General features: G+C 25.3%; 5 protein-coding genes across 5 annotated transcripts; 2 read left to right on the top strand and 3 right to left on the bottom strand.

Annotated features, from left to right (window-relative positions):
• Positions 1–15,590, top strand: LOC103578145 (activating transcription factor 3). The gene is made up of 4 exons (XM_008559124.2): positions 1–88; positions 11,024–11,291; positions 11,402–11,538; positions 11,853–15,590. Exons 2-4 carry the CDS (start codon positions 11,051–11,053, stop codon positions 12,303–12,305), a joined length of 831 nt encoding a protein of 276 aa, XP_008557346.1. The 5' UTR covers positions 1–88; positions 11,024–11,050; the 3' UTR covers positions 12,306–15,590.
• LOC103578146 (protein transport protein Sec61 subunit gamma) lies at positions 15,439–17,583 on the bottom strand. Its single transcript, XM_014440882.2, has 4 exons — positions 17,446–17,583; positions 17,005–17,113; positions 15,793–15,895; positions 15,439–15,707 (listed from the first exon to the last, which is right to left on the bottom strand). Exons 2-4 carry the CDS (start codon positions 17,096–17,098, stop codon positions 15,698–15,700), a joined length of 207 nt encoding a protein of 68 aa, XP_014296368.1. The 5' UTR covers positions 17,099–17,113; positions 17,446–17,583; the 3' UTR covers positions 15,439–15,697.
• Positions 17,584–18,151: 568 nt separating this feature from the next.
• On the top strand, positions 18,152–21,006 carry LOC103578147 (NPC intracellular cholesterol transporter 2 homolog a). The gene is made up of 4 exons (XM_008559126.2): positions 18,152–18,269; positions 19,984–20,097; positions 20,183–20,361; positions 20,609–21,006. The coding sequence occupies exons 1-4, from the start codon at positions 18,200–18,202 to the stop codon at positions 20,690–20,692; spliced, it is 447 nt and encodes a 148-aa protein (XP_008557348.1). The 5' UTR covers positions 18,152–18,199; the 3' UTR covers positions 20,693–21,006.
• A 313-nt stretch (positions 21,007–21,319) lies between these two features.
• On the bottom strand, positions 21,320–23,514 carry LOC103578148 (serine/threonine/tyrosine-interacting protein). The gene is made up of 5 exons (XM_008559127.2): positions 23,276–23,514; positions 22,847–22,954; positions 22,606–22,757; positions 22,054–22,242; positions 21,320–21,977 (listed from the first exon to the last, which is right to left on the bottom strand). Exons 1-5 carry the CDS (start codon positions 23,306–23,308, stop codon positions 21,779–21,781), a joined length of 681 nt encoding a protein of 226 aa, XP_008557349.1. The 5' UTR covers positions 23,309–23,514; the 3' UTR covers positions 21,320–21,778.
• Positions 23,515–24,061: 547 nt separating this feature from the next.
• Positions 24,062–26,742, bottom strand: LOC103578150 (putative ankyrin repeat protein RF_0381). Its single transcript, XM_008559128.2, has 2 exons — positions 26,508–26,742; positions 24,062–26,411 (listed from the first exon to the last, which is right to left on the bottom strand). The coding sequence occupies exon 2, from the start codon at positions 26,386–26,388 to the stop codon at positions 24,280–24,282; it is 2,109 nt and encodes a 702-aa protein (XP_008557350.1). The 5' UTR covers positions 26,389–26,411; positions 26,508–26,742; the 3' UTR covers positions 24,062–24,279.
• Between the last annotated feature and the right edge of the window lie 18 nt (positions 26,743–26,760).

Raw genomic sequence — 26,760 nt, 5'->3', positions numbered from 1 at the left:
AGCCGACGACTAATCATTATTTCATGTGAGTTTCAAACTGTGCACTGTGTTTTTGGTGGAAATAACTTATTTTGAGGATTATTCAAAGGTATTTTACTTTATTTTTATTTAATTGTCACTTAAAAATATAAATTATTTAGAAATAAATTTAAATGTCATGATACTGAAGTTAGCTGACGTCTAATAATTTTTTGATTTTTTTATAAGCAATAAATTGTAAAAAAAAATATATTTGAAAAAAATGCACGTGTAGTTTTTTAAATTCTCTACATGTGCATATTTTTAGTTTTTTTTTTAAATTTATTCGTTTAAAAAAAATATCCGAAAATTACTAATTGTCTGGTAACTTCAGGGTCATTACTGAAGTTGGCTGACGTCTAATAATTTTTGAATTTTTTTTTAAAAATGATAAACTATAGAAAAAAATATTCGAAAAAATTACACCTTTAGTTTTTTAAATTTTCTACATGTGCATATTTTTAGTTTTTTCTTTTTGTAATTGGTTAGAAAAAAAAACCAAATATTGATAATTGTCTACTAACTTCAGGATCTTTAATAATTTTTGCACTTTTTTAAAAACGATAAATTTAAAAAAAAATATTTGAAAAAATTGCACCTCTAGTTTTTAAAATTTTCTACCTCTGCATATTTTAATTTATTTTTTTTTTGTCATCAATTTGTTGACAAAATCCAAAAATTGTCAATTGTCTGTTAATTTCATGATTATTAAATATCACGTGTTAATATATTTTTTTTACAGATATCTTATATTTGTTATCAATAAAAACACATTTCTTGGCAATTCTTTTATTGCCAAATTTGTTTATTTACTCAAAAATTTGAATTTTACGATTGACACCAGCAAGAAAAATGAAATGGGAAAAAAAATAATAATTATAATTGAAAATAAATGAAGTAATAAGTACACGTGGTTTTGATACCTTGTGATTTTTCACTGGAACTCACTAGACAAATCAATACATAAGATAATATCTTACTAGGTGATAACGATAAGAGTATGTTATTTAATAACAACAAAATATACTTATCATTGTGTAATGCGGTGATTATTTTTAACGCTAAACATTTTTTAAACCGATATTTTAAAGTTAAAAAATAAGCGTACGCGATTCGTAGAAAATCTTTTATGTTTTAGGTTCTTTATGATTATTACATGTTTTATTGTTTTGCTTTTTTAATATGAAAAGAAAAAAAAATCTGTGTATAGAAGAAGAACTAGGACGTTTGTATATAAACACGTCTTATATATATATGAATGTAATTGTTATATATATATATATAAGTAATTGTAAATAGCAGCCACGTTTCTTAGAGACCAAGTGACTACTTTGAAAAATTGCCTTTGGCTTTTGCCGATATAAAATTAACAATACGGTAACAATGATAATGTTAACAATAGATCTTAAAAAAATTTTTAACACATTAGCATTTCAAAATGAAATGTAGTTTCTAAAATATAAATCGAATAGTTAATTGAATATTCAAGAAATTTACTCATAATATTATCCTAATTGTGTGGGTATTTAACGTGTAGATATACAAAAAACAATAAAAATTTATCGATCATCGTTTAGAATTATAAAACGTAGTAACTCAAGGTTCATTATGACCATGGCCTTGTAAGCTATTATCCTAAATTTATATTACCTTTGATTTTAATTAATATCTTAATTTACTTTAACGGTACTTAATTACAGTAAGTTATTGTTTTATATGATCCTGACGTTGGCAGACAATTAACAATTTTTTTGTTTTTTTTTTTTTTTTTTCAACAAATCAATTAAAAAAAAAATTCACATGTAGAGAATTTTAAAAACTCCAGGTGCAATTTTTCTAAATAATTTTTTTTAAAAACGTATCGTTTATAAAAAAAAATCAAAAAATTAATACACGTCGGGTGACCCGTATCATAAATTAGCAGGCAATTAACAATTTTTTGATTTTTTTTTTCATCAGATAAATTACAAAAAAAAAAAAATGCACATGTAGAGAATTTAACAAACTCCAGTTGCAATTTTTTAAAATAATTTGTTTTTAAAAACGTATCGTGTATAAAAAGAAACAAAAAATTAATAGACGTCGGATAACTAGTATCATAAATTAGTAGGCAATTAACAATTTTTTGATTTTTTTTTTCATCAAATAAATTACAAAAAAAAAAAAAAAAAAAAAAATGTGCGCATGTAGAAAATTAAAAAAACTCCAGGTGCAACTTTTTAAAATCCTTTTTTTTTTTTTATGAATGTATTATTTTTTAAAAAATCAAAAAATTATAAGACCTCAGATAATTTCAGCACCTTTATTTTATACATCTATAAATTTTTTATTTCGCTCGGTACTCGCAGATTTATTGTTGAAATATCTTGATCAGTAGACTTTAAAATTAAACTCCATAAAAAAAATATGATGAATTTATATAAAGAGACTTAGTGTGAAAATACAAAGTACCTCATTAATGCAAATAAGATTGAGCGTAACCATGCCTTCTGTAAGTTCATTAAGCTTTTAACATGTAGGTGAGACTTCAGGGTCGCAGTTAAATAATAAAAAAAAAAATGTAACCAAGTTTATCCATATATTTTGACTTAATTTCTTACATTACATTTTATTACATTACATTAGACTGTTTCAAGTGTATGTGCAATACGTAAACGTGTTCTTGACTCCAAATTTGGACACAGCACTGGACAAATTTCATAATATAATCCTCCTTCATAAACAAAATTAAATTTTATTTATAAAAGTAACAATTAATTCATTTTTGTTTTTCTTTTCTCTTAATAAGATAATTATTTAATTATAAATTATAAATATTAAATAAATTTATTTTAACTGATGGACAGAGAAATAATTGATGCATAAAAAAAGTTGATTATTATCAATAGGTATATTGGACCCTGTTCGTTTTTCCGAGGTCAAGCAGAACGTCTTCTCGGCTCTCGAATCTTTTTATATTATTCTTCTTTTCAACTCACACATTATTTTTTTTTTCAACTACTTTGCAGCAGGAGACTTTTGTTTACAGACTCAAAATTTAAAGTTAAAAATAAATCCATAGACGAAAGTTATTATTATTATTTTTTTTTGTTATTTATAAATTAATTTTAAAAGAAAAAAAATATGAATTTTATGAAATAATTATATAAAAGAGTAATTTTAAAATCTATAAAATCCTTCTCTGGCACACGCTCAATCTCTTTCACTTTTATATTTCTCAGCCTTGCGTTTACGCGCGTGCGGTAAAAGCATTTATTATCCACTCACTCGAGAGTTGGAGTCCAGTCCGCGATAAAAGGAGAATTTTTACATGCCGAGATATCATGATCGCCAGACGAGTATAAACTTACGTGCCTTGTGTATCGCCTTCTTTGGAGCTGAAGATGATATTTAATTATTATTATTATTTATATTAATTATTAATGAATAATAAAAATATGACACTGCAGTAAGTTGAAGTCTAATAACTTTTGAATTTTTTTCAAAATGACAAATTAGAAAAAAAAAATATTTTAAAAAATTGCACTTGTAGTTTTTTTAATTTTCTACATGTGCATTTTTTTATTTTTATTTTTTTTTCATGATTGATGTATTAAAAAAAAGTCCGATAATTGCGAATTGTCTGTTAAATTCAGAATCATAAAATATTAATAATTTATTGGAAAATTTTTATTGTATTAAATAATTTGATATTTTATTTAAAATAATAATAGATTTTCTTTGGTATCACCTTCGGTTCTTGACAGTTCTTTACAGAAATAGTATACAAACATATATTGCTTGTTTGCACATTTCATTTATTTGAAATATTATTGAAAGAAAAAAAAATCAGTATAATTTTATGAAATTTTTATCTGCTTTAATTTTATGCAGATTTATGACAGAAAAAAAACTATAAAATCAATGTATCAATTAAAAGTTCATCATCATTATCATATTAATCAATAAAGTTAGAAATATATGTATTTATATGCTTTCATTTAAAATTTATGTATTATTATGATAATTGAATTTTATAAATTATGTTAATTAAAAATACATATATTTAAATTTATGTTATTCGTTTTTACATTTATCAATTAATTGATATTTTTAATATTAATATTTTTTTTATTTAAACGTAAAAAAATAAATTTTAAATTAAAATAAACTGCTTTTAATAATAATTATTAAATAAATATTTTATTTTATAAATTAAAATCATCTAAATAATTTCAACCCTCATGAAAAAGATTATTTGTAATTTTATCATCGCGCACACACACGATATGCGGGTTATATTATATGAATTAAATATATACATCAATCTCTATTAATTTTTCTGTCATACCCGTGTTTGATTTCAAAGTTTGACGATTTATTCTCTCGCAGAGGATAAAAAAATAAATCTTGTCTTCACATATCAATACTAAAAATAAAAAAAACCTCGTTATGTTTTTTAAAAAATATTATTTTTATATAAGTGATCGTGTCTGATTGGCGATTTTTTGAATTTTTGAATAAAGAAATTAAATATAAGGTAAAAGCCCCTATACCCGCTCACTTTTCATCGGAGTGAGATTTAATCACTCAATATAAATTAATAAATAAAATGAAAAACCATACTTTTTTTTATACTTATTTTTTGAAGTTTCGAGTATTAGAATACAATTTAAGTTTGAAGAATAATGTTGATAATTAATTATTATTAATTTTTTTAATTAGGTCCTTGAGTGAACCCATAGTCGCTCACTAAAAGTTGTCTACCATTACTCGATCAACATATGGCCCTATAGTCGCTCAAAGACAATATCAATTAAACTATGATAAGTTTATTGATTTGGAAAATAATTTATAAATTATACTACTGTATTCTTTCATAATATAAAATTTCATGAATTTTAAAAATGTATTTAATAAGATATAGTTATAACAATTCTTAAAAAATTTGACGTAACTTAAATTTAATCTAACGAATGAACGTTAAAGTAAAAAATGCCCGGCTGAGCGCGATTTTTAAAACAGTCATTTAATTTAAATTTGTAATCTATTATAAAATAACTTGATATATCATATTTTAATATATTTAGATTCAAAAATAATTATTTATCAATAATAATATTTTTAGTTGTAATTTTTTTCTTATAAAAATTATAAAAAAATCGCCTTAAACAGTTAAAGTGAGCGACTACTGGTACTGAGCGGGTATAGGGGCTTTTATCTTAGAATAAAATTTTTAATTTGTATTTACCATGTAAAAATATTTGGCCGAAACCGTAGAATTTTTTTTTAAAAGATCCTAAACCCGCAAAAATTTTATTCCTAATAATAATAAATTGGCTCAAAATCTGCCTATTTTCAGTTTTTTTCGTTCTAGTTATCAGCAATTTGAAGTCTTAGTTAGCCATTTCTAAACTAAACTATTTTTCAGCCTTGTGTTCACTACCTGAGTCTTTGGTCAGCCTAAAAAAATTTTATTATATTTTTGGCTTGAAATTTTTACCCACGAGTAGATGATTGGAAAATTAACACCCGGATTTTTCAAAATTTCATTATTTAAATCAATCAATTCTTGTATTTAAAATTTATAACCTGTCTCATATCTGCACGCAAATAATTTTCGAGTTAAAATTACCTCTAAAATTTGGTACTGTAAGGACATCTAGCCAGTAACTGAATTTTTACTGTTGTTAGTAGAAATTGCGCTTCATTTACATGCTATCGAGTAGTATATTTTACAATATGCATGGGAAAAATTCAAGTACTTACCACATGTCTTCAGTATCATACTTTTGGGTACCTTATACTAAAAATTTATCTGCGTGTATTTGTATGTATGTAGAATGAAGAAAATTAATTATTTAAAAAACCGAAAAAAAAACTCGTGCACTCTACATTATAATACTGCAGAGGCTGGTTTCGAACTTCGGCTTACGCTTAACCATGTGTGTGAATCTACATTAACATCTATACATACATATACATACATATGTGTATATACTAACCAGCGAGCACATTGTACGAGTGAACAGGAAGCATAAATTTTATGAACACCAAACATAGAAGAGTGGGCAAACGCGAACAAGAGAATAGACAGAGTTTTAATGAAAACTTGAAATCCTTTTCACGGGATTCTGAACTCTATCATCCATCATATCCTTTATCAAACAAACAAATAAATTATCCTTCATACATCTGTAACAAAAAAATAATATTTATCGTCTTTATAAAAAAATTATAAAAAATAATTATTTCAGAGTTTAAAAAAAAACATTCATTGTTTTTATCTTAATGATATTCTTATTGCTTAAACTTTTAACACCCATTGTCTACATAAATTTTCTTTTAACAATGACCTTGTATTGTACATACATACCACACAATAAACTAGTCACACTACTATAGTGTATAGTAGCTATTTCATTTCCTTTGTCCGTTTCCTCTTGACTCTAGTGGATTTTATTAATATTTTAGTTTGCTCGTATAGTAATATAACGCAACCATAAGTAACTCAGTCACCGCATTTTGTTTTATGTTTATTTTAAATTCATCGTTGGCCCTGTATCTTATTTTCTTGTTTTATGCTTTGCTTCGTTCTATTATACCTTACATTCACCGCATAATTTTATTTCCATACATAACAGAGCCTTCTTTTAAAACTTTTAACTAAACTCTTCTTCTACCTTACAAACATACCACATAAAAAAAAACCTTTACAAACGCGCCTTTTAAATATTTATTTGCATAATATATTGACTATTGCCATTGTCGAATTTTCATAGTCAAACTTGTTTTACTTTTTTTTCATTTGTTACCTTCACTCTTGTCTTCTTTATTTTTCTTTTATCAAAAACTCCTTTTTTTTTTTGACAAAAAGATACTGCGCCTTCGCGCTAAAAGTATTTTGCGAAATTTAAGAACTTGTACTGCCTACGAGAATGTTTACTGTACATTGAAACAAAAAGATTTTTTGTAATGCCAAATGAATTGGAGTTGCGTAATATATGAGACGCGTGAGAGCGTTTATTCATCACCGCAACGCGGCACTTTTGTCCTCAAAAAAGGGTTCCTTTTTAAAATTTTAACTCATCCAATTATGTCCTATGCTCATATGATATTTTATTTTAATATTTTTTTCACAACTATTTTTTGTTGATGCTCGGCTTTAATCCCACGAATGTTATTCTAAGAAGCCATCTGATCTCAAAGCAACGTGTGCACGCAGAAATATTTTTTTAAAATTCAACACGCAACTCAAGAAGGTTACAAAGAAGCTTTGTGCTACAAGTAGAGTAGAGTACATTGTATTTGTATAGAATTATATAGCTATCGTTTATAAATTCTTGTATATACATGGTATGAAGTACAGTAACTTGTATGTGGCTATAATGTGAGTGTAACTCAATACTTATCCACCTTCATTATTCGATAAATCTGTTATTTAGTCTCGGAAGTATAAATAAAGTAAATAAAAATATTTTTATTGGCGTATAAACTCGAATACACCCGTACTAAGTTTATATATTTTTAGTAGATTTCATAGAAATATGTCTCATTTGTTCCCATGGCTGAATTCTCAAAGAATTTCCCCATAATCTATCGTAATTCGTTGGGTAGGTTCCAAAAATACCATGGGTTCAAAAGTTTATGTATATATGCATATAACGCACCTTGTTGCGACGATAGCGACTACAATTCTGAACAAATTTTGATAAAACGGCACAATTATTATATGAGTGATTAGCTCGGTTGAGTTCAAAGATTAGCAAAATCGGTTAATTGGTTTAGAAATGGTGGCGATTTTGAATTTTGAATTTTTGAAATCGCTACTTTTGCCGCTTTTTTCTCAGATAACTTTTCAACGGAAACATGTAGCTTCATCCGGTAGGAAAAACGTCGAAGCTGAGAAAATGAGCGATATTTTCCTCTTTTTGTTTTGTGTTTTAGAATAATTTTGAGAATTTTAATAAAGGGTTAAAGTAACATGATTGGTTTCTGTATTATGGTTTAAATTCCATTATTCTTCGGCGGGTTTTGACCTCGAAATTGATCAAAAGTGTCCAAAATATTAACTTTTAATTAAATTGTGTCTTAAAACTTCAAAATAAAGAAGTAATGAGAACTCTAATTCTATTTCGGATGTCAAATGACCTTTTCATTAAACTTCATAGAAATTTATCTGTTGCATTTGTCCTCACAGTGGAATTTTCAAAGAATTTCGCCGAAGTCTATCATAATTCGCGGAGTAGGTTCCAAAAATACCATTGGTTCAAAAGCTTATATATTTATGTACGTAAAGCAAATGGCCTTTTTTTTCTTTCACATGTTTATTAAAAAAAAAAATTTTTTTTTTGATAAATGATATCTTGAAGCAGTAGGTAGTTATGCATTCGAAACACAACGTCAAAGGAACCCTCGAATTCCGGACGATCCCAACCATACGTCAAAATTAAATGATGTCTATTTATAGATTTAAGTGTTATGTGCAACAAGCAATGGCTTTCAACTATATATATATATATATATTTTAAATTCGCTAAATAAAAAAACAAATAATTTAATTTATTAAATATTTGACATTTTTAAAAACGTGTTTATAGTTTTTAAATTTAATATATTTTTGAGTTATAAATATGACAAGTTTACGATGCAGTAAATTAAATTTATTTGGCGGTAAAAATATAAACTATTATTTTATAAATTAAAAATAAGTTAAATCTGAGATAACTAAGAGTTGAGATTTAAATAATCTTTTGTATACTTGATATTACGTGATGGTGATGTGTGTTATATGTATGAGAGTAATTCTACATAGTATGGTACATATATGGGTCACTGGGGATGCCATTTGCTTGGTCGTTTGTCTGGGTTTGTTGTAAAAGGCTCCGGTTAAACCCTTTGTAGATGAATATAAACAGCCGTAGACGATTTGTGTCTGTCAAAGAGAAATGCGACTCCTTGATGTAATAGCCGACAAAGAGAATAAAGAACAGAATACATTGAACGATAGAATGTAATAATAGCTGTATAACTATGTATATACATGTATATATATGTATGTTAAAAAATAATACCCAAGAATTTTATTTGCAAGATATATCACTAGATGATATGAAAAATATTTTATGGTATTATAAAATGATAGATAAAAAAAGGGATTCAGGAAATTATAGAAGGTTAAAAAGGGACTAGAAGAAAAATTATTATGAAATAACTGGTTGACCCTCAGTAAAAAAAAAAAATTATTTTAAATAAAAATTATCACTTTTTCTTTTTTAATATTTTTCTTTAACGTATCATCAACTAAAAAAGTGACCATGCGACATTCGAAGTGAAAATGATTTCTCATTAATTTATTTTAAAGTTCTAAGATAAAATTAAATAAAAAAATCAATATTTTTTTCGACGTATTTTATGAGCTTTCGGTTTGAAAATCGTGAAAAATATAATTATGGAATTTTGGGCTTAGAAATCGGTCATGCGAGTTCAAACTTTTATTAAAATTTGAAAAATTATCGTAAAACACAAAATAAAATGAGGAAAACACTTTATTCTATCAGCTGTGACATTTTTTTTACAAAATAAGGACAGATTTTTTCGTTAAAAAGTTTTTTAAGAATAATCAATGTTGGAAATCCAAAAAGTGTATCCTTTAATCGCTTTTATTTATTTTTTTTTTTTTTTTTACTATAACTCTGATTAAATTATTATTTTATTAATTTAATAATTTTTTTTCATTTTTAATTTTTATTCAAATTTTTTATTATTTGTTTTTAAACGTATCATTAATTAAAATATATATATATATATATATATATATATACATATTTTATTTTAGCATGCATTTAATTTTATTTGACATATTGTAAGTAACTAATCGTAAAAAACAGAATTATGAAATTTTATAAATGCAGAAAATAGCTTTTTCCATCAGCTGTGACGTTTTTTTTATAAAATAAGAATAGATGTTTCCGTTAAAAAATTTATGAAGTAAAAAAAAGTTGCCAGAAATCCAAAAAGTGCATCCCTCAATTACTCATACTAATTATATATTAATATTTCATTTTTTTATGATGACATTACATTTTAATTTAAATTTTCTACTATTTTTTTTTTTAAACGTATCATTAACTAAAAATATATATACACATTTTATTTTGGTATTCATCTAATTTTATTTGACATATTGTAAGTAACTAATCGTATAAGATATTTAGAGTCTGACAAAAAAGCATTTCACCTAGATTCACTTTACTAAGAAAATTAACGATCACCATTACTATTACTAGTCAGTTTTACCAGTACAGTATAACGAGCGAAATCTTATAATAGAACTTGATGGTTAAAATTTGCTAAGAAACTTTATGAAAATAGTTTTGACAGAAATTGACAGGGCTTTTAGTTAAAGAAACTCGACCACCCAAATATTATTTAGCCACCTTTGTTTATGTTTAAAAATCAGCCATTTGTCACTTGGCGAAATATCATCGCATGAACGAATATTTTAAGATTACCGTTTACATAACATACTAATTTATTGATGATAAATAATTATTGAATAATTTATTTATTTAAAATTTAGTTCATAAGCTTAAAGTTTAAGGTGAAATATTGCAAATAGCAGGCATGCGATATAAAAAAACCTTTGAAAAAACCGGAAGAATGAAATATTAATGGAAACAAAAATAATAATAAAATTTTAAGTATACAAGTAAAGCCTTACTATTAAATAATCCATTATAATTAAGGTCACATTAATCTCCGTCAGTAAAAAAAACAAAAATAAATAATATTTTTAATCGCGGTTCCTCGGGAAAGATGTGACCTTGGTGTCTAGCTCGTTATATCACAGCTAGACCTTTCTTACTTTTAATCTGAAGGTCAGTTTGTAGAGAATCTTAGTGTTAATCTCTCCTTTTGTTCGTTGGACCGGAAGACGTCAGACGAGCGAACTATATCTATAATTAATTGTACGTATATTTAATTTAATTTAAAATAAATAATGAAATATGTTAATTGATTGCAGATTCAATGATAAATAAATAAAGTCAGCATGTACAATTTAAATGTTAATGTAAATCCTAGTCCAACGGCTGCTGCGGGTCTTCTTGGAGTCACAGCGGCCGAGGTAACACCGCGTACACCTGAAATTGTAAATTCATTGATTGCTATGACAAATCCCTTCGATAGTTATTCTCATGAACGAAGTCGTGATAGAGCGGATTCAACGAGTAGCGGAGGTGAATTGAGTCCACCTAGTGTTCAACATACCTGCAGTCAGCTTATAAAAGAAGGTAAAATAATTATTATTTATTTAATTATTTTTAAAATTTATTTTTATTATTTATTTGTTATATTAATATTTAAATTAAATCCAAGATATTGTTTGCTCGTATTTAATTAGGGCTGAAATTAACACTGCAGACTAAGAGGCGAGCTAATAATAGTGGGGATGAAAGCAAGAAGAAGACCAAAAGAGAGTACGGAAGTGCCGATGATGAAGAGGAAGATGATTCTAGCAATAACAATAGTCGTGTTGGGGTAAATTTTATTTTATTTCACAGTCGAACTCCATTAACTCGGTTAGTTGACGGAGAAACGAAAATTTTGTGGAGTTTCCGAGTTAACGGATGCCCCTTCTTCCTTAGAAAGTAAACTGCACGCATGCGCTCTTATATATACATGGATAATGACAGATAAATGTACACAGATGCATACAAGTGTTCAGCATCAGGTGGGAGAGCGTAGCTCGTAGTGGGGGCAAAGATTCAGGGGAAGTTCCGAGTTAATGGAGTTCGACTGCACTTGATTGTAAAACTAAGAATTTAATTTATTAATTGGTTAATTTATTTTAGTTGACGCCTGAAGATGAGGAGAGACGTAGGAGAAGGAGAGAACGTAATAAAATAGCAGCGACCAAGTGTAGATTAAAAAAACGCGAAAAAACTGTGATTCTCGTACAAGAATCCGAGACATTGGAATCACAAAATCATGATCTTAAGTCACAAATACAAGAATTAGAGACCCAAAGACGGAGACTTGTTGATATGTTGAGTGTTCACGGACCCACGTGTCTCAAACAAGGGAATACAAATAATACGGATAATACTTCGTATCAACAACCGTATAATAGTGACCCGCTATTACTGCCATATACAGAAAGTTATTCGACGACAATAAATCAACCGCAGGATTGTATCACAATTGAATATCCAGTTAAAATTGAAAATTATGATTCAACACCGCAAAATTATTACAGACAAGACAGTCCTTATGTGCCTACTTCAGATGCTGGGTGCACTGTTTAGTTTATCATATTATTTTTTTTATTTTTATCATTACTATTATTATTCTTATTTTTTTTTTTTTTAATTAATTATTATTACTACCACTAATTTGTTCGCGCATGTTTTCGATTTAAAAGACAGCGAAATAATTTATTATTTATAATGCATTCCATGGACACGTGAATTCGGAATGGCTAAAATTATTAATTATAACAGAATTTATTTTACTAAAATCAAATTTACATTTTCAAAATGTTTTCTATTTGGTTTTCTGATGAACGTCAAAATTATAAATGTCAGTTTATAAATTCTTATATGACACCAGGTACCGTTTTGACCCCAGAACATTTTCAAAATTTTTAATAAAAATTATCTATGATCAAGTGTCAGGCTTTGTAAAAGTAAAAAGTACACTCCAAAAATTTTGAAAATTCTTGGTGATTTTTTCACGCTAGGGTCAAAATGTCTGCACCTCACAGGTGTATAATTCAGGAGTAAATACTATAGATGTGCATAAAGTTCAAACTTACGAATTATTCGTAAATATTAAAATAATTTAAAACTTTCCAAATCATTAATAAGTTCGTGAGTTATTCAAAAATTTAAAAGTTGTCTTTTGAACTTAGGGTTCATTCGGAAATGCTCTAGCTTTAGCTCTCGCTATATGGCAACGCTTGGCTATAGCTAAATCATTTCCGAATGTATCTTTAAAATTATATTTTTTAAAATAATTAAAACTTTAGTCAGAGGTAAATAGAGCTCAGACACGAATCTAAAAATTATTTTTGGTTACTTAAAAAACTAAGCTCTTCATTAAATGAAAATTAAATATTTGAATTCTGATCAGAATTTTTTACATTCGAATCAAATACTTCGAAAAGTTACAAACAATTCAAAGATTTTCGAATTATTCGAAAGTTCTAATTTCAAATCGACTAGAACTAGAATCTATAGATTCTAACACGATTGGCACGACCTTAATAAATACTGTTGTCAAAAAAAAAGTAATAATTAAAATTAAATTCTCTTATCGACCACTAATAAGTTCTTCACTAATTAATGTATTATTTATTTATTATTATTATTATTATTTTTTTAATTAAAGACATTCCTGCGTATCAGTGCTACTGTGACATTCTATTATATATATATTGGCTAAAAAAAATACCATTTAATAGAGTAAATTAATAATATGAATAACATGAATCAAAAATATATAAATATGAGCCAGTAAAAACTTGAGCTAGTGCCGGTTCACTGCTCAACATCTCAATCTTCATACAGAACTAATATAATCAATAGTTAACTAAGACTCGTTTTTTCTTTTTTTAATTTGTCTTCCGTTCATATTAAGATTTAAATAAACATATAAATATAATTTAAAACATAGTATGTTAAAAGAAAAAAAAAGTAATAAAAATAACACGAAAAACGATACTTATAATAAAATCGAATATAGAGATATTTAATATTAATAATAACAAATTAATATTATATATATAATTAATATATATAATTAATACATATAAATATTTTGTACTATTAATATTAAAATCGTATAAAATTATAATTAATTATTAAGACATTTATATTTAAATGAATTATATATATATTAGTATACAGTAATATTTACTATGACTTACAAATTATGACGTATTATTTTTGTTGATAAAAAAAAAAATAATTATATATTTGTATTACCTAACGATATACCTCAGTATAACTTGTAAATTACTTTATAAATCGCTAATGAATTTTTACGATCGGCATTGCAATAATTTGTTTAATTATTTTTATTTACTATTGTTAGTTTTTTTTTTTTTTTTTTTTTTAATACTTTTCATTACACTTTTTTTGAGTATTAAATTGGTGCTATCGTATGTTTTTTTTATTGAGATTGTAGATAAAATGAGAATTAAGTCAATGAAAGTAATAAAAAGTCGGTCGTAAAAAATCATGGATACCTGTAAAACGTTTCCATAATTAACACAAGTTAATTAAATTACCATGGCAAATGTATAGAGAAGCAAGCGACAAAATAAACTCCTGTAGTCTTGATAAAAGTTTGTGTCCACTAGATTTTTTTTTGTACAAGTGTTGACATAAAAAATAGACAGCAGGATGTTAATATTTTGATGCTGAAGTTGGCAGACAATTAACAATTTTCGGATTTTATTTTTTTAAATTTTATATAAGAACATCTGACAGTACCCCCTTACTTTTTTAAATTATTTAATGACTCAATTAATGAGCATATTAAAATTTTGATAGTTAGTTAAAAAAAAAACAAAGCATTCATTGAACAAAAGACAACGCAGTCAAAATTTTGACTAGAGTGATTTCTGTCAGTAATTTTTTTAAAAATCTATACCTTGGTAAAATATTAACTGCATTGTTTTTTTTTTTTTTTTTCAATTAATGTTTTATTTTTTTTTTAAATGACAGTTTGTCATTTTCAAATTTTTAAAAAGTGGGGGGTCACTTTCTTCAAGCGCCTTTCAAAAAAAAAAAATATGCACATGCAGAAAATTAAAAAAACTATAGGTGCAATTTATTGAAATATTATTTTTTTAATTGTTTAGACAAAATCCTAAAATTATTAGACGTCGGCTAATTTCTGCATCATTTAATATTAGTTACTTTATTATTGTTATTGAATTAATATGCACGTAAGACAATTATTTGGCTGTTTGTAAAAACTAAATTTAAATAAACGTGCGATGTGAGCATTGATAAATCAAACAATTTAAATGATGCCTCTATTTTGTAGCTTTACGTCTACCATTAGAATAATTTTGTTTGCATTGAGCCATTAAATATGCTCTTATTAATCAAATATTAATACCACTCAATAGTTTATATTTTATAATTATATGAATATATATATATATATTTTTTTTATAATAAAATTCAATTGATAACTGCCAAGTATTTTTTTAAATTTATTTAAATCCATTTCTTAAACTTCTATTAAAAAAATTATCACTTGGGTAATTAATTATTGATTAATTAAAGCATATTAATTATTGATGTAGTTCTTTAAGCTTTTACGTAACGTTGATATGTAAAATATATATTTGTGATTAGTGAAGAAAAGTTTTTATTTAAATAAAAGTGCCTTATATTTTATAATTATCATTATAAAGAAAATAAATTATATTATATATTTTTTATATTTTATTTAAAAAAAAAAATGATGAAAATTAATTATTACACGCACTCATTACTCTCGTACTTTACAATTAAATTTAAATTATAAGATGAGTTAATTCCAGTGACATAAATACAAGTGATTTTTTTTTTTTTTATAAACGAAAAGTCAATTTTTTCTTTCATTTTGCGAAGTTTGTCGGGAAGTAATCAGAATAATATTTTTCTTAATAATAAATTGAATAAATTTCTATGCCTTAATTTTACGAGCCCCTGGAAAATACAAAAAAAATATATTGAAATATTTTATTTAATTAATTTCAAAGTAATTAGTTATATGTGATAAATAAATACTTACACAATAATATTATTGATAGGAATGTGAATAAGTTTTACAAAAAATCCAATGAATCCCATTATACAGAATCCAATAGCAGTAGCGATAGCTATTTTTTGAAATTCTATAATAGAAATAAATAAAATTAATTACTGACTTAAAAATTTTACTTTATATTTAAATTTATGAAAAGTAATTACTTAATTGTTTAATTAAATAAATAAATTGTGAACATTAAAAATAGACATTTGACGATTTTTTTATTTTTATAAAAATATCAAAGTGTTCAAGTGCCAGATTCTTGATATATTTTAATAAAATTATTTTTTTTTTAATTTTTAGAAGACAATTTTTCAAGAAAACTGAAGGCTGCCTACTTTTTTCTACACATCATTTAAAAATGCACTTCAATTTAAAAGTCTTTTGTATACATTTTCAAAATTTATAGCATTTAATATTGAATTTATTTATTTAAAAAAAAAATTGTCAGTCGTCTGCTTTTACTATCATAATTATTAACATAAAAATATATAAGTGTGAATGTAGCTGACTGTTGGCAATTTTTTGAATTTTTGAATAAATAAATAGAATGTAAGTAGAATTAGAATAAAAATTTTAAAAATCGTATTTAGATAATTCAAAAGTACGCGCATTTTTTAAAATTAATTTATTTATTTATTTGAAATTTATAGTGTTTCATACCTGCTACATTCACAATCATGTAATTGTAGCAGACGTTTGTCAATCGTTGTAGCTTTGAAATAAATGAACGAAATTTAAATCGAATAAAAATATAAAATGCGCATTTGCAGAATTTAAAAATCTGTATGTGCATTTTTATATATTTTTTTTAAATTGTTCGTTCATTTATTTATAAATTAAAATTTATAAGACAAGACAATTTATAAGTTTTAAATAAATAAATTTTAAAAAATCTTACATTTTAATTATTCAAAAATTTGTGATACTGAAATTAACTGTCTAATAATTTTTGGATTTTTTTTAAAACGATAAATTGTAAAAAAAATATATTTGAAAAAATTGCACTTACAGTTTTTTAAATTTCCTACATGTGTATATTTTTAGTTTCGATTTTTTGCAATTGATTCGTCGAAAAAAAAATCAAAAAATTATTATTTATCGGTTCACTTCCGTATCATAAAATTTCCACTTGTCAGTTGCATTAACATTCACAAAATATATAACAAAATAATAATAAATAAAATATATTACCTTTTCTATCGGGTTTTGTGCATCTTTTAACTAATCTGATGCTGTCCTTAGTAAATTTACGACTTGGTTCAACGAATTTCTTAATTTGATCCATTGCAAACTTCAATAACTAAAAAATAAAATAAACTTAATAATAATAACCTTAAACCACAAATTAATAATTAAATAACACATAAATTATTTATAAAAATATCAATTAAATATAATTAATCCACCAATAAAGTGCAATTCATAAAATAATATCAAGTACATATGTTACAAAAGTTATTAGAAATTTTTACTCCAACTTAAACAACTTCACAAACAATCACATCAACAATCAACGTTTTTAATAAATTTATTTATGTAAAAATAATAAGTGAGTTTAGTTTATTATAAATAATTAAATTTATTTGTTTAATTATAAATTACAAATGCAATAATTAACAAAATAAAACTCACGTTCTTTACTGCTGAGGACTACCTTGTAAAATGTAATTATTTGACGTACAGATAAAAGACAACCTCACACTGCTAACTGTATATTCAACATCTACGTGGACACAAGTTACTGTAATCGTCACTTCCGTAATACTGACGTTGGATCTTGAACGTTATCACAGAAGCCAACTGAACGAAAAGTATAAATTTAACATTCAAACCGGAGGCAAGCGCGCCGCCAAAAATCCCGCCAATATTCAAACTTAAAATCCGACCCTTTTCAAACTCTATAGTAAAGACTATACGTAATATTAATATAAATATTTAAAAATATATCATTTAAATTCAAATTATTCGCGCTAATGAATAAATTACACTTAAAAAAAAAAATCGCATTAATTATTTTTTGTAATGAATTTTTTTAACCTCCTAGCAAGTTATGTTTTATAAACTTATAAATTATGTAACTTTCAAGATCTAGATAACTAATTTAAAAAAATAATTAGTGATTACTAAAAAACAAATTTGCAATTTAATTACTGGTACACATGATATGAGTCGACTCATCATTCAAAGTTTTTATTAGTATCCAATTTACCGCGGGATCGAACTTTCTGATGATAGTGGGGGTATTTATATAAATGCGTACATGTATATGTATATTTGTTATACATATACTCGGGTATATATATATATATATATTACATGTATTAGTTTAAATTACAGTACTCGGTTGGAGTTAATTCAATATACGAAGAAACTCTGAGCTGACAAGATGTATCGTATTATCCTGGGTCTTGTTTTGTGCCTGTCGGTGTCCACTTACGCTGTTATTCAGGACTGTGGTGCGTTTTATTTTTTTAAAATTAATTATTATTATTTATTTACTTATTTAAACTTTATCAATTTACTGTCAATTAATTTCATAAAAATTCTACTTACGTAAAAGTTTACCAGTCATTTTGTTCTGTCAAATAAATTTAAATGTTATAACGTAACTAAATAATTTAAAATTATTTTCTAAACTTTCTAATATCCTTTAAAGGATCATCAATTATTTTATTATGAGAACAAGTAAAAGTTATAATTATTGTTTCTATAAACCGAGTTTAGATTTTATTTTCTTATTTTAAACATTTAAATTTGTAATCGTAGGCACAAAATTAAGTGATACCTTATCAAGCTTTTACGTTTGAAAATTTTAATCTAATTATGCACATTTATTTTTCAGAAACCTTTGAATTATAATATTATTATTTTACTAAAAATTAATGATCCTGCAGTTAGCAGACAATTCAAAATTTTCGGACTTTTTTTTTAAAATTAATTAGCAAAAAAAAAAACTAAAAATATGCACATGTAGAAAATTTTAAAAACTATAAGCGCATTTTTTTTTAATATTTTTATTTTGCAACTCATTGTTTTAAAAAAAAATTTTTAAATTATAAGACGTCAGCTAAAAACTATGATACGGGTTAGCGGATGCCTAATAATTTTTGAATTTTTTTTCAAAACGATAAATTGTAAAAAAAAAAAATATTTGAAAAAATTCCACCTCTAGTTTTTTCTATTTTCTACATGTGCATATTTTTAGTTTTTCTTTTTTTTTGTAATTGATTTGTTAAGAAAAATCTAAAAATTTTTTATCGCCTTCTAATTCCAGGATCATTAAAAATTACATAAAAAAAAATTCAAATTAATTTATATTTTTATTTAAATATTAATCGGATACTAAATCGTTTTATTTGAATTCGTTTTATAAATGACTTGATTGTTTTTTTTAATAATCAGTTACTTAATGATTCATTATTGTAATGAATAATCGGGTTCATTGTTACATTTTTTGAATTGAAGACTTCGGTTACTGCATGTTAATTTGAATGATACATGAAAAAAAATATTTTTTATTTTTAAATTAAATCTTATCGGTATTGTGAATCATTTTGAAGAATAACTCTATAATGAAGTTGTGTAACAAACCGATGTATAGATATATTTGTCCATATCAATGAAATATAATTAAAACAATTGATGCGATTCATTGAAACGTGACAAAAAAACTGTTTTTTTTTTTTTTTTTTCTAACATTCTCGTGAATAACAAAGTAATAATTTATAAGGCTTATAAGTTAATATTTAATTTATTACTATGTTTTTAATGAGTCATTGGAAATAAAATAAATACTAAATATGTCATAAGTAAAATAAAAATTAATGCGATTAAAATAATTCATTACAAAATAAATAGAACCGATAAACATATTTGATCTATCGTGAACTTAGAGATTAAATAAAACTTCATTCAGCATTTCTAGTTAAATAGTTTTATCTATGAACCTCGATTTGAGATTAGGCACTTCGACCTTTGATCTAATAAATACTCAAAATAAAATATTTGTAAAGCAGATACCATAAATTTCAAAATTTCTTCCGTTCAGTAATAACTCCAAGAAATATAACATTGATATTGAATTTAAAATTAAATTATTTTTGCTGATAATTATTTTTAAAATTTATTTCAAGCGATTACTGATAAAAAAATGTTTTAAAATTTTTTCAGGCTCAAAAGTTGGAAAATATAATAATGTAACTGTTAGCGATTGTGAACCTGATGCGGCTACTTGTATATTAAAACGTGGTACAGATGCATCAATAACTATCTCCTTCGACGTTGGTAAATTAAAAAAAAAATACAATTTTTTAAAAACACCCTCTGCAGTTGTTTAGATTTTTGAATTTAATAATAATGGTAATTTTAGACAAGGACATAAGTGCAGTTAAAGCTGTTGTTCATGGAGTTATTGGCGGTGCTCCATTACCGTTTCCATTCTCTCATCCAGACGGTTGTCAAACATCAGGACTCACATGCCCACTGACTAAAGCTAGTGGTCCATATACATATACAACAACTTTACATGTTGAAAAACTTTATCCCAAGGTAAATTATTATGACCCTGGTTAGCAGACAATTAAAAATTTTTCGACTTTCCCTTCTCTTTTTAAAAATTTAATTTAAAATTTAAAATGAAAAATTCAAAAATTATTAGACGTGGGATAATTTCAGTATCATAAATTATTAAGTAGTTGATATTTTAAAAAACTAACAAGATGCCCTTGTATTATGAAAATAAGGACATGTATGAGTAATTGGTAGTATTTAATTTACAAGGATTTCATTTTTACAGCTCAAGGTTGGCGTGAAATGGGAACTCAAAGATGAAAACGATGATAATATTGTCTGCGCTATGATTCCTTCTGAAATAAAATAAACATAAGTATGACAACCAGGGAAAAATTTATCAACAAATGGGCATTTTTAAAACTTAAATTTAAATATTAATAACTTAAAATAATAATTTTAAAAAATTCATAGCTACTGGAAAATATTTATATTTGTAATTTTAAAATTAATTTTTCTTACATTATAATAACAGCATTAAACAATTTAAAGTTTCCTATATTAATTAATTACAGAAAAAAAGTTCAGATATTATAATAAGAAAATAATAATTATGTATTAATATACTTTGTTAAATAAATTATCATCTATTAATAAATAAACTTCTTGGCATTTTTATCATTATTATTAATTGTTAAATAGTTTATAATTTACCTAGACTTTTTTTTTTAATTAATCATCTTATAGTTTAATACAGTTCAATATTTCAAATTTAAAATGAAGTATAAAGTAACTTAATCATAATTAAATAAATAAAGACATTAAAAAATTAAATTTAATAAATAAAGTGCTGATATTAATTGGCTACAGATATTGTCATGAGATATTTATCACTTGAATTGATATGTAAAATAATAATTATAGAATTAATAATTAAAATTTAAAGAACTAAATCTTATGATTTAAAAATTAAATCATTTATTTTTCACCTCGGAAATATTTAAGAAAAATAAAAAGAGCGATTAAAATCTTGTAAATTTGTTTACTTTTATAAGATAATTTATTGATTATTATTATCAATTCAATCCAGGTGTTTTGATAATTTATTTGATTAATAAAATTTTATCAAATCGTATTATCTAAAAATAAAAATTAATCAAAAACAAAAAACATATCAGTATGTAAAGTTCAATCGCTCTTTTCTGATTTTAAATTTAAGATTCAAATCTTATTTTGACCACTTGAGTTTTCTAAATACACATAAATATATTTAAATGCATTAATAGAACCATTATACTGCTAGAGTTTTAATTATCCAGTTAATAATTAAACTATTGTACAATAAATTAAAAAAAAGTATGAAAGTTTTAAAGTAATATTTTAAATAGGCGGAGTGATTATCTAAGGTCTAGTGAAATAAGTCTTTTGGTAACTTTGGTAATTTATTAAGCAATCATCAACTCTCCATAGATTCCGCTCGTTCAGTATCAATCTGATGAATTGTTCGCTTGCAACGATTCTCGACAATTGAATCTCTATTATCAGTGTGCATTCTTTGTGCCTTATAAATAGGTTCGTACTCACGTAATTGAGCCATAAAACCATCATTAGGATTTATACAAAATCTTCTGTGTTGTACCAACGTGTAAGCTTGGCTGTAATTTTAAAAAAAATTATTAATAATCAATGATAAGTAATTTTAGTAATCAAATAATCAACTACTGAACATACAAAGGCGAGCAGTTATATTTTTCCATAATATATGCTAGTACTAATGCTGCGGATCGTGATATCCCAGCGTTGCCGTGTACTAAAACACGTCCTCCAGAGTTTAATCCTTTATTTATAAATTCTTTTACTCTTCGAAAATGCTGGATAATATTTTCCGTAACTGTATCAGCGATATTGAGAACTAAATATCTGTGAATTTTTTATATATTTCATTTATTTGGCGAAAAAAAATTTATATGCAAAAGTGGGGCTTCATTATTTTTTACTTTTCAAAATTTTCCGTCACAATGAAGTTTTGTAGACAGAAAAAAACGATGCTGAAAGTAACCAACTTAAAATTTTACTGTTTTTAATTATAAAGATAATTGTCATCATGAAAATTTTATAAAAAATCCACAAGAGAATTTTTAAAAATTCTTCAGATGCTTTTTTTAAATTTTTGCCGCCAATATTTATTTTTTTTAGTGAAAGTATATAAAATCTTTTAATGCCTGCTACTTTCAGCATCATAATAAAATAATGCGCCAATATAATTACTAATGAAATACTCACTCAAAATCATCAGGAAAATTTGGCTTAATAAATTGACTCTCAATGTCTTGTCTCACACAAATTATATGTGTAATACCGATTTCTTTTAGTGACTGTAACTGAGAACGACTTGCTGAACTATAAGGGCCAAGATATAAACCAGGTGCTACTTCCTTTAACAAATGAAAAATTTTTACGCGGATGTTTTATTTGTAATTAATATTATAATTAACAAGAATGATCTGATTAAATAAAAACATACTTGCATACTTCTTCGCATTATATATGACCATTCTTTAGTAGTATTAGGAGTCGGTGTCATTTCAGGTAACCGCAGATAATCTTCGAATCCATTTTCAATTGAACTTTCCTATAAATTAAATAATTTATTAGTAATTTGACAGATTACACTTGATGTTGATTTTTAAAAATTTCACTCGCTAGTAATATTTAAGTGACAGAAAAATAAAGTTTTAATCTAAGACTCAATATGAGTGTAGATGACAATTGTCAATTTTTGAAATTTTTAAATAAGTAAATAAAATGTAACTGAGATGAAAATAAAAAAATTTGAAAATCAGTATCTGCATTTTTAATATTTTTGAGTATTTAATTTATTTGTAATTCAAAATTGGTGTGACATGTGATACATTTACGCTCTAAATTAATAATAAAAAATATAAATAATTACCTCGTCTTGAAGTTTTGTATCATTACATGACATTGTGATATTTTTATAGGTTAAAAATAATAGAATAAATAAAAATTTAAATACAAATATTTATATAATTTGTTTTAAATAATAAATTTAGTAAACTACAAATATTGTTTGTGAACAAGAAAACAATAACAACCGAAACTTGAAACTGACAACAACCCAATTAATTCTCTTGAAATGCTCTGGACATCTAGGTAAATTTATCAACAACGCGCTCTATGGCAGAATCATAACTAAAACGTTTTTTCTTATGATAACACGCAGTAAATAATACCGACTAATTTAATGAAGTGTTTAAAATTTATTGTGCTTGTGTAAAAAAAATTTATTTTATTTTATTGTAAATAATAAAGTATAAATTACAATATATTATATTGCGATATTAAACCGTTTCATTATAATTTTTAATGAAACTGAAGTTTGCAGACAGTTAACTTTTTTTTATTTTTTTTCTGACCAAATCAAATAAAAAAAAAACTCAAAGTAAATTTGCGTGTAGAAAATTTAAAAAACTATAAGAGCGGTTTTTTTTTATAATTTATGGTTTTGAAAAAAATTCAAAAATTATTAGACGTCGGCTAACTTCAGTGTCATAAATACGATGATGAATGTAGCAGACATCAGACAGATTTTAAATTATTAATAAATAAAGTAATTAATAAAGTAAAATTTTTAAAAACCGCGCATTTAAAAAATTCAAAAATTAATAAGTGCATTTTTTATAAATATTATTTTTTTAATTATTTATAATTTTAAATTTGTCTGATGTCTGTTACATTCATACTCATGTCATAAATTAGCAGACAATTAACAATTCTTCTTTCAAAAAATTTATTACAAGAAAAAAAAACCAAAAATATACACATATAAAAAATTAATAAAACTGCAAGTACAATTTTTTTAAGTATTTCTTTTTTAATTTATCATTTTGAAAAAAAAATCAAAAAATTGTCAGACGTTGGCTAACTTCAGTATCATTAACTTTTAAGAATTTTTAAATCGTCAATGCTTAAATACTCTAATGCCTGACGTAAAACAGTAACTGGTAGTAATTTACAAAACAAATTTGATAACAATTTTTCTGCATGATCCAACAATTTACAATGTTCCAAAGATTTATTGAAACGTTTAATAATTATCTTAGAATACAAAGGAAACTTTTTTATCACTTGATGTGGCGCAAATCCATCAACTATATCACGATTCCTAGCGTAAGATACTAATTCACTATGACTTTTAATTAAATAATCATAGTAAATAACTTTAGTACTTTTGATAACTTCTTTTTTCAATCGTGCTATTTCTTTTTCAAAATTACTATACTTTTTACCAAAACTATTTCCTTCTCTTACTGAATTAGAGTACACATAGTAAAACCAACCTTTTTTATCCACGTACATGTTTGCTATTTCCAATTTTATAAAATGTTCTTTTAAAATCCAGTCAATATTATTAAATTCTTTAGGAAATATCTTAACTAAATTAATATCCGCGCCAAATTTCAAAAGTATTTCCGTCAGCTTTTGATTGTTATGCATAATAGCAAATTCAAGTGCCGGTTTTTTATCCACGGTCAATCCATCAACATCAGCACCTTTTTTCAAAAGTAATTGTACCATTTTTTTGTTATCATCTCCCACAGCAATATGTAGTGGCCTCAAATCCAAACCTTTAGTTGGAAAATTAACATCAGCTCCACGGTTCAAAAAATTTTCAACAGCCATCAAGTTTCCTGTATTCACTACAATGTGAATTGAAGACAATCCGTATAATGTCAAGACATTTAAATTAGCGCCGTATTTGATAAGAAGATCAATCATATTTTCGTTATTTAACTCTAGAGCACGATGTAAAGCCGTGAATCCTCTTTCAGAATTGTGCAAATTGATGTCAATACTCATACTACGAGTAAGTAAATACTCAATCACCTCAAGACTCTGTGCCTCAACAGCCATATAAAGAGCAGACTTATTTTTTCCATCAGTCGCATTGACATCAGTATTTTTATTTGAAATTAATAATTCAATCATACTGAAATTTTTATTTTTAACAGCGATATGCAACGGCGTTAATACTCTATTCTCTTGATCTAGGCTGCCTTTTTGATTAACATCTACACCCCAGTCTACTAAAGTCCTGGTCAAAAATAAATTATTATTCAAAACAGCAAAGTGTACTGCGTTCAAACCACATTCTGTTGTAGTATTTATAAATATATCGTGATTTATAAGAAGTGTCAGGATGTCTTTGCGCTCCATGTCAGCAGCAACATGAAAGACAGAACACAATCCAAATTTTCCATAATTAGCAAGTATGTCAATATTTCCTCCAATCTCCAGTAACATTTTGACCAAATTTAAGTACCCTCTTTTTACAGCAATAAAAAGCGGCGTTTCGTTTATTTCTGTCACAGGATTTACAGTAGACTCTTCTTCAGAAAGTAGTAACGTTTTTATACCTTCATTTTCAATATAATTTATGTCAGTGTCTTTAAATAAATACTTGATCATTTTAACACTACGTCGTAGAAGTGCAAAGTGTATAATTCTTTCACGCATCAGGTGCGAAGAAATGATAAAATTTGGTTTTGTAGACAGCATGTGCTCAAAAACATTTTGAGGACTCAGTTCAGCAGCTAAATGTAATGCAGTGTATCCTATTTTTCCTTTATTAATTGTTCTAGCATAGATATTAGCTCCATATTTAAGCAGACAGTCAATCATATTCCAATTATGTGTTCTCACGGCAATATGAAGCGCAGTATCACCATTCAAACAAGGAGCGTCGATGTCAACACCAGTTTTTAAAATCTGAGTTAATGCAAACGAGTCATTTCTTTCAACAGCCGTATGAAGGGGAAAGTGGTCACAATATTTTTTGTTTATAGCATAAAAGTCATAACTGGCGATTGATACATCAAGCTCTTCAAATTGTGGTGCATTATCACAGTCCACGCTAACAGATTTTGATGATGGCGGCAGGTTATCTTGGGATTTTGATAAATCTTTTTTCGATGGTGAATTTCCATTCTTTTCATCTCCGTCCAAATGCCTTTTTTTATTTGCTGCTATATTTTCATCAGCCATCTCGGTAACACCAAATCCAACAACTAGATATTTTATATATTCAAAATTAAATTTAAAAAATTTTAACTCCGTTTCATTTTTAAAAATAATTTAGTTTTTTGAAGTATATATTTTCTTACCTTTTATAGCTTCATATATTTAAAAAAAAATTTCGAATCAAAATAATTATATTTATTTATAAATAATAAATATCAGTATTTTACATGTGGAGTAAGTTCTCACGGTTCTCCACATGGGTCATTAAAAATTCTCAATATATTAATTAATAGTGCTGTTTATATTTATTTGCCCTCAATGAAATTCATACTCTCGTCATTGAAATAATTATTTTCGGATACTTCCGGCTTCTACTCTTATTGTATAGAAAAATAT

Source organism: Microplitis demolitor, chromosome 4 (genome assembly GCF_026212275.2).
Source record: "Microplitis demolitor isolate Queensland-Clemson2020A chromosome 4, iyMicDemo2.1a, whole genome shotgun sequence".
Classification (NCBI taxonomy): domain Eukaryota; kingdom Metazoa; phylum Arthropoda; class Insecta; order Hymenoptera; family Braconidae; genus Microplitis; species Microplitis demolitor.
Note: the sequence above shows the minus strand (reverse complement) of the source record. Positions and strands in the feature narration are given on the sequence as shown.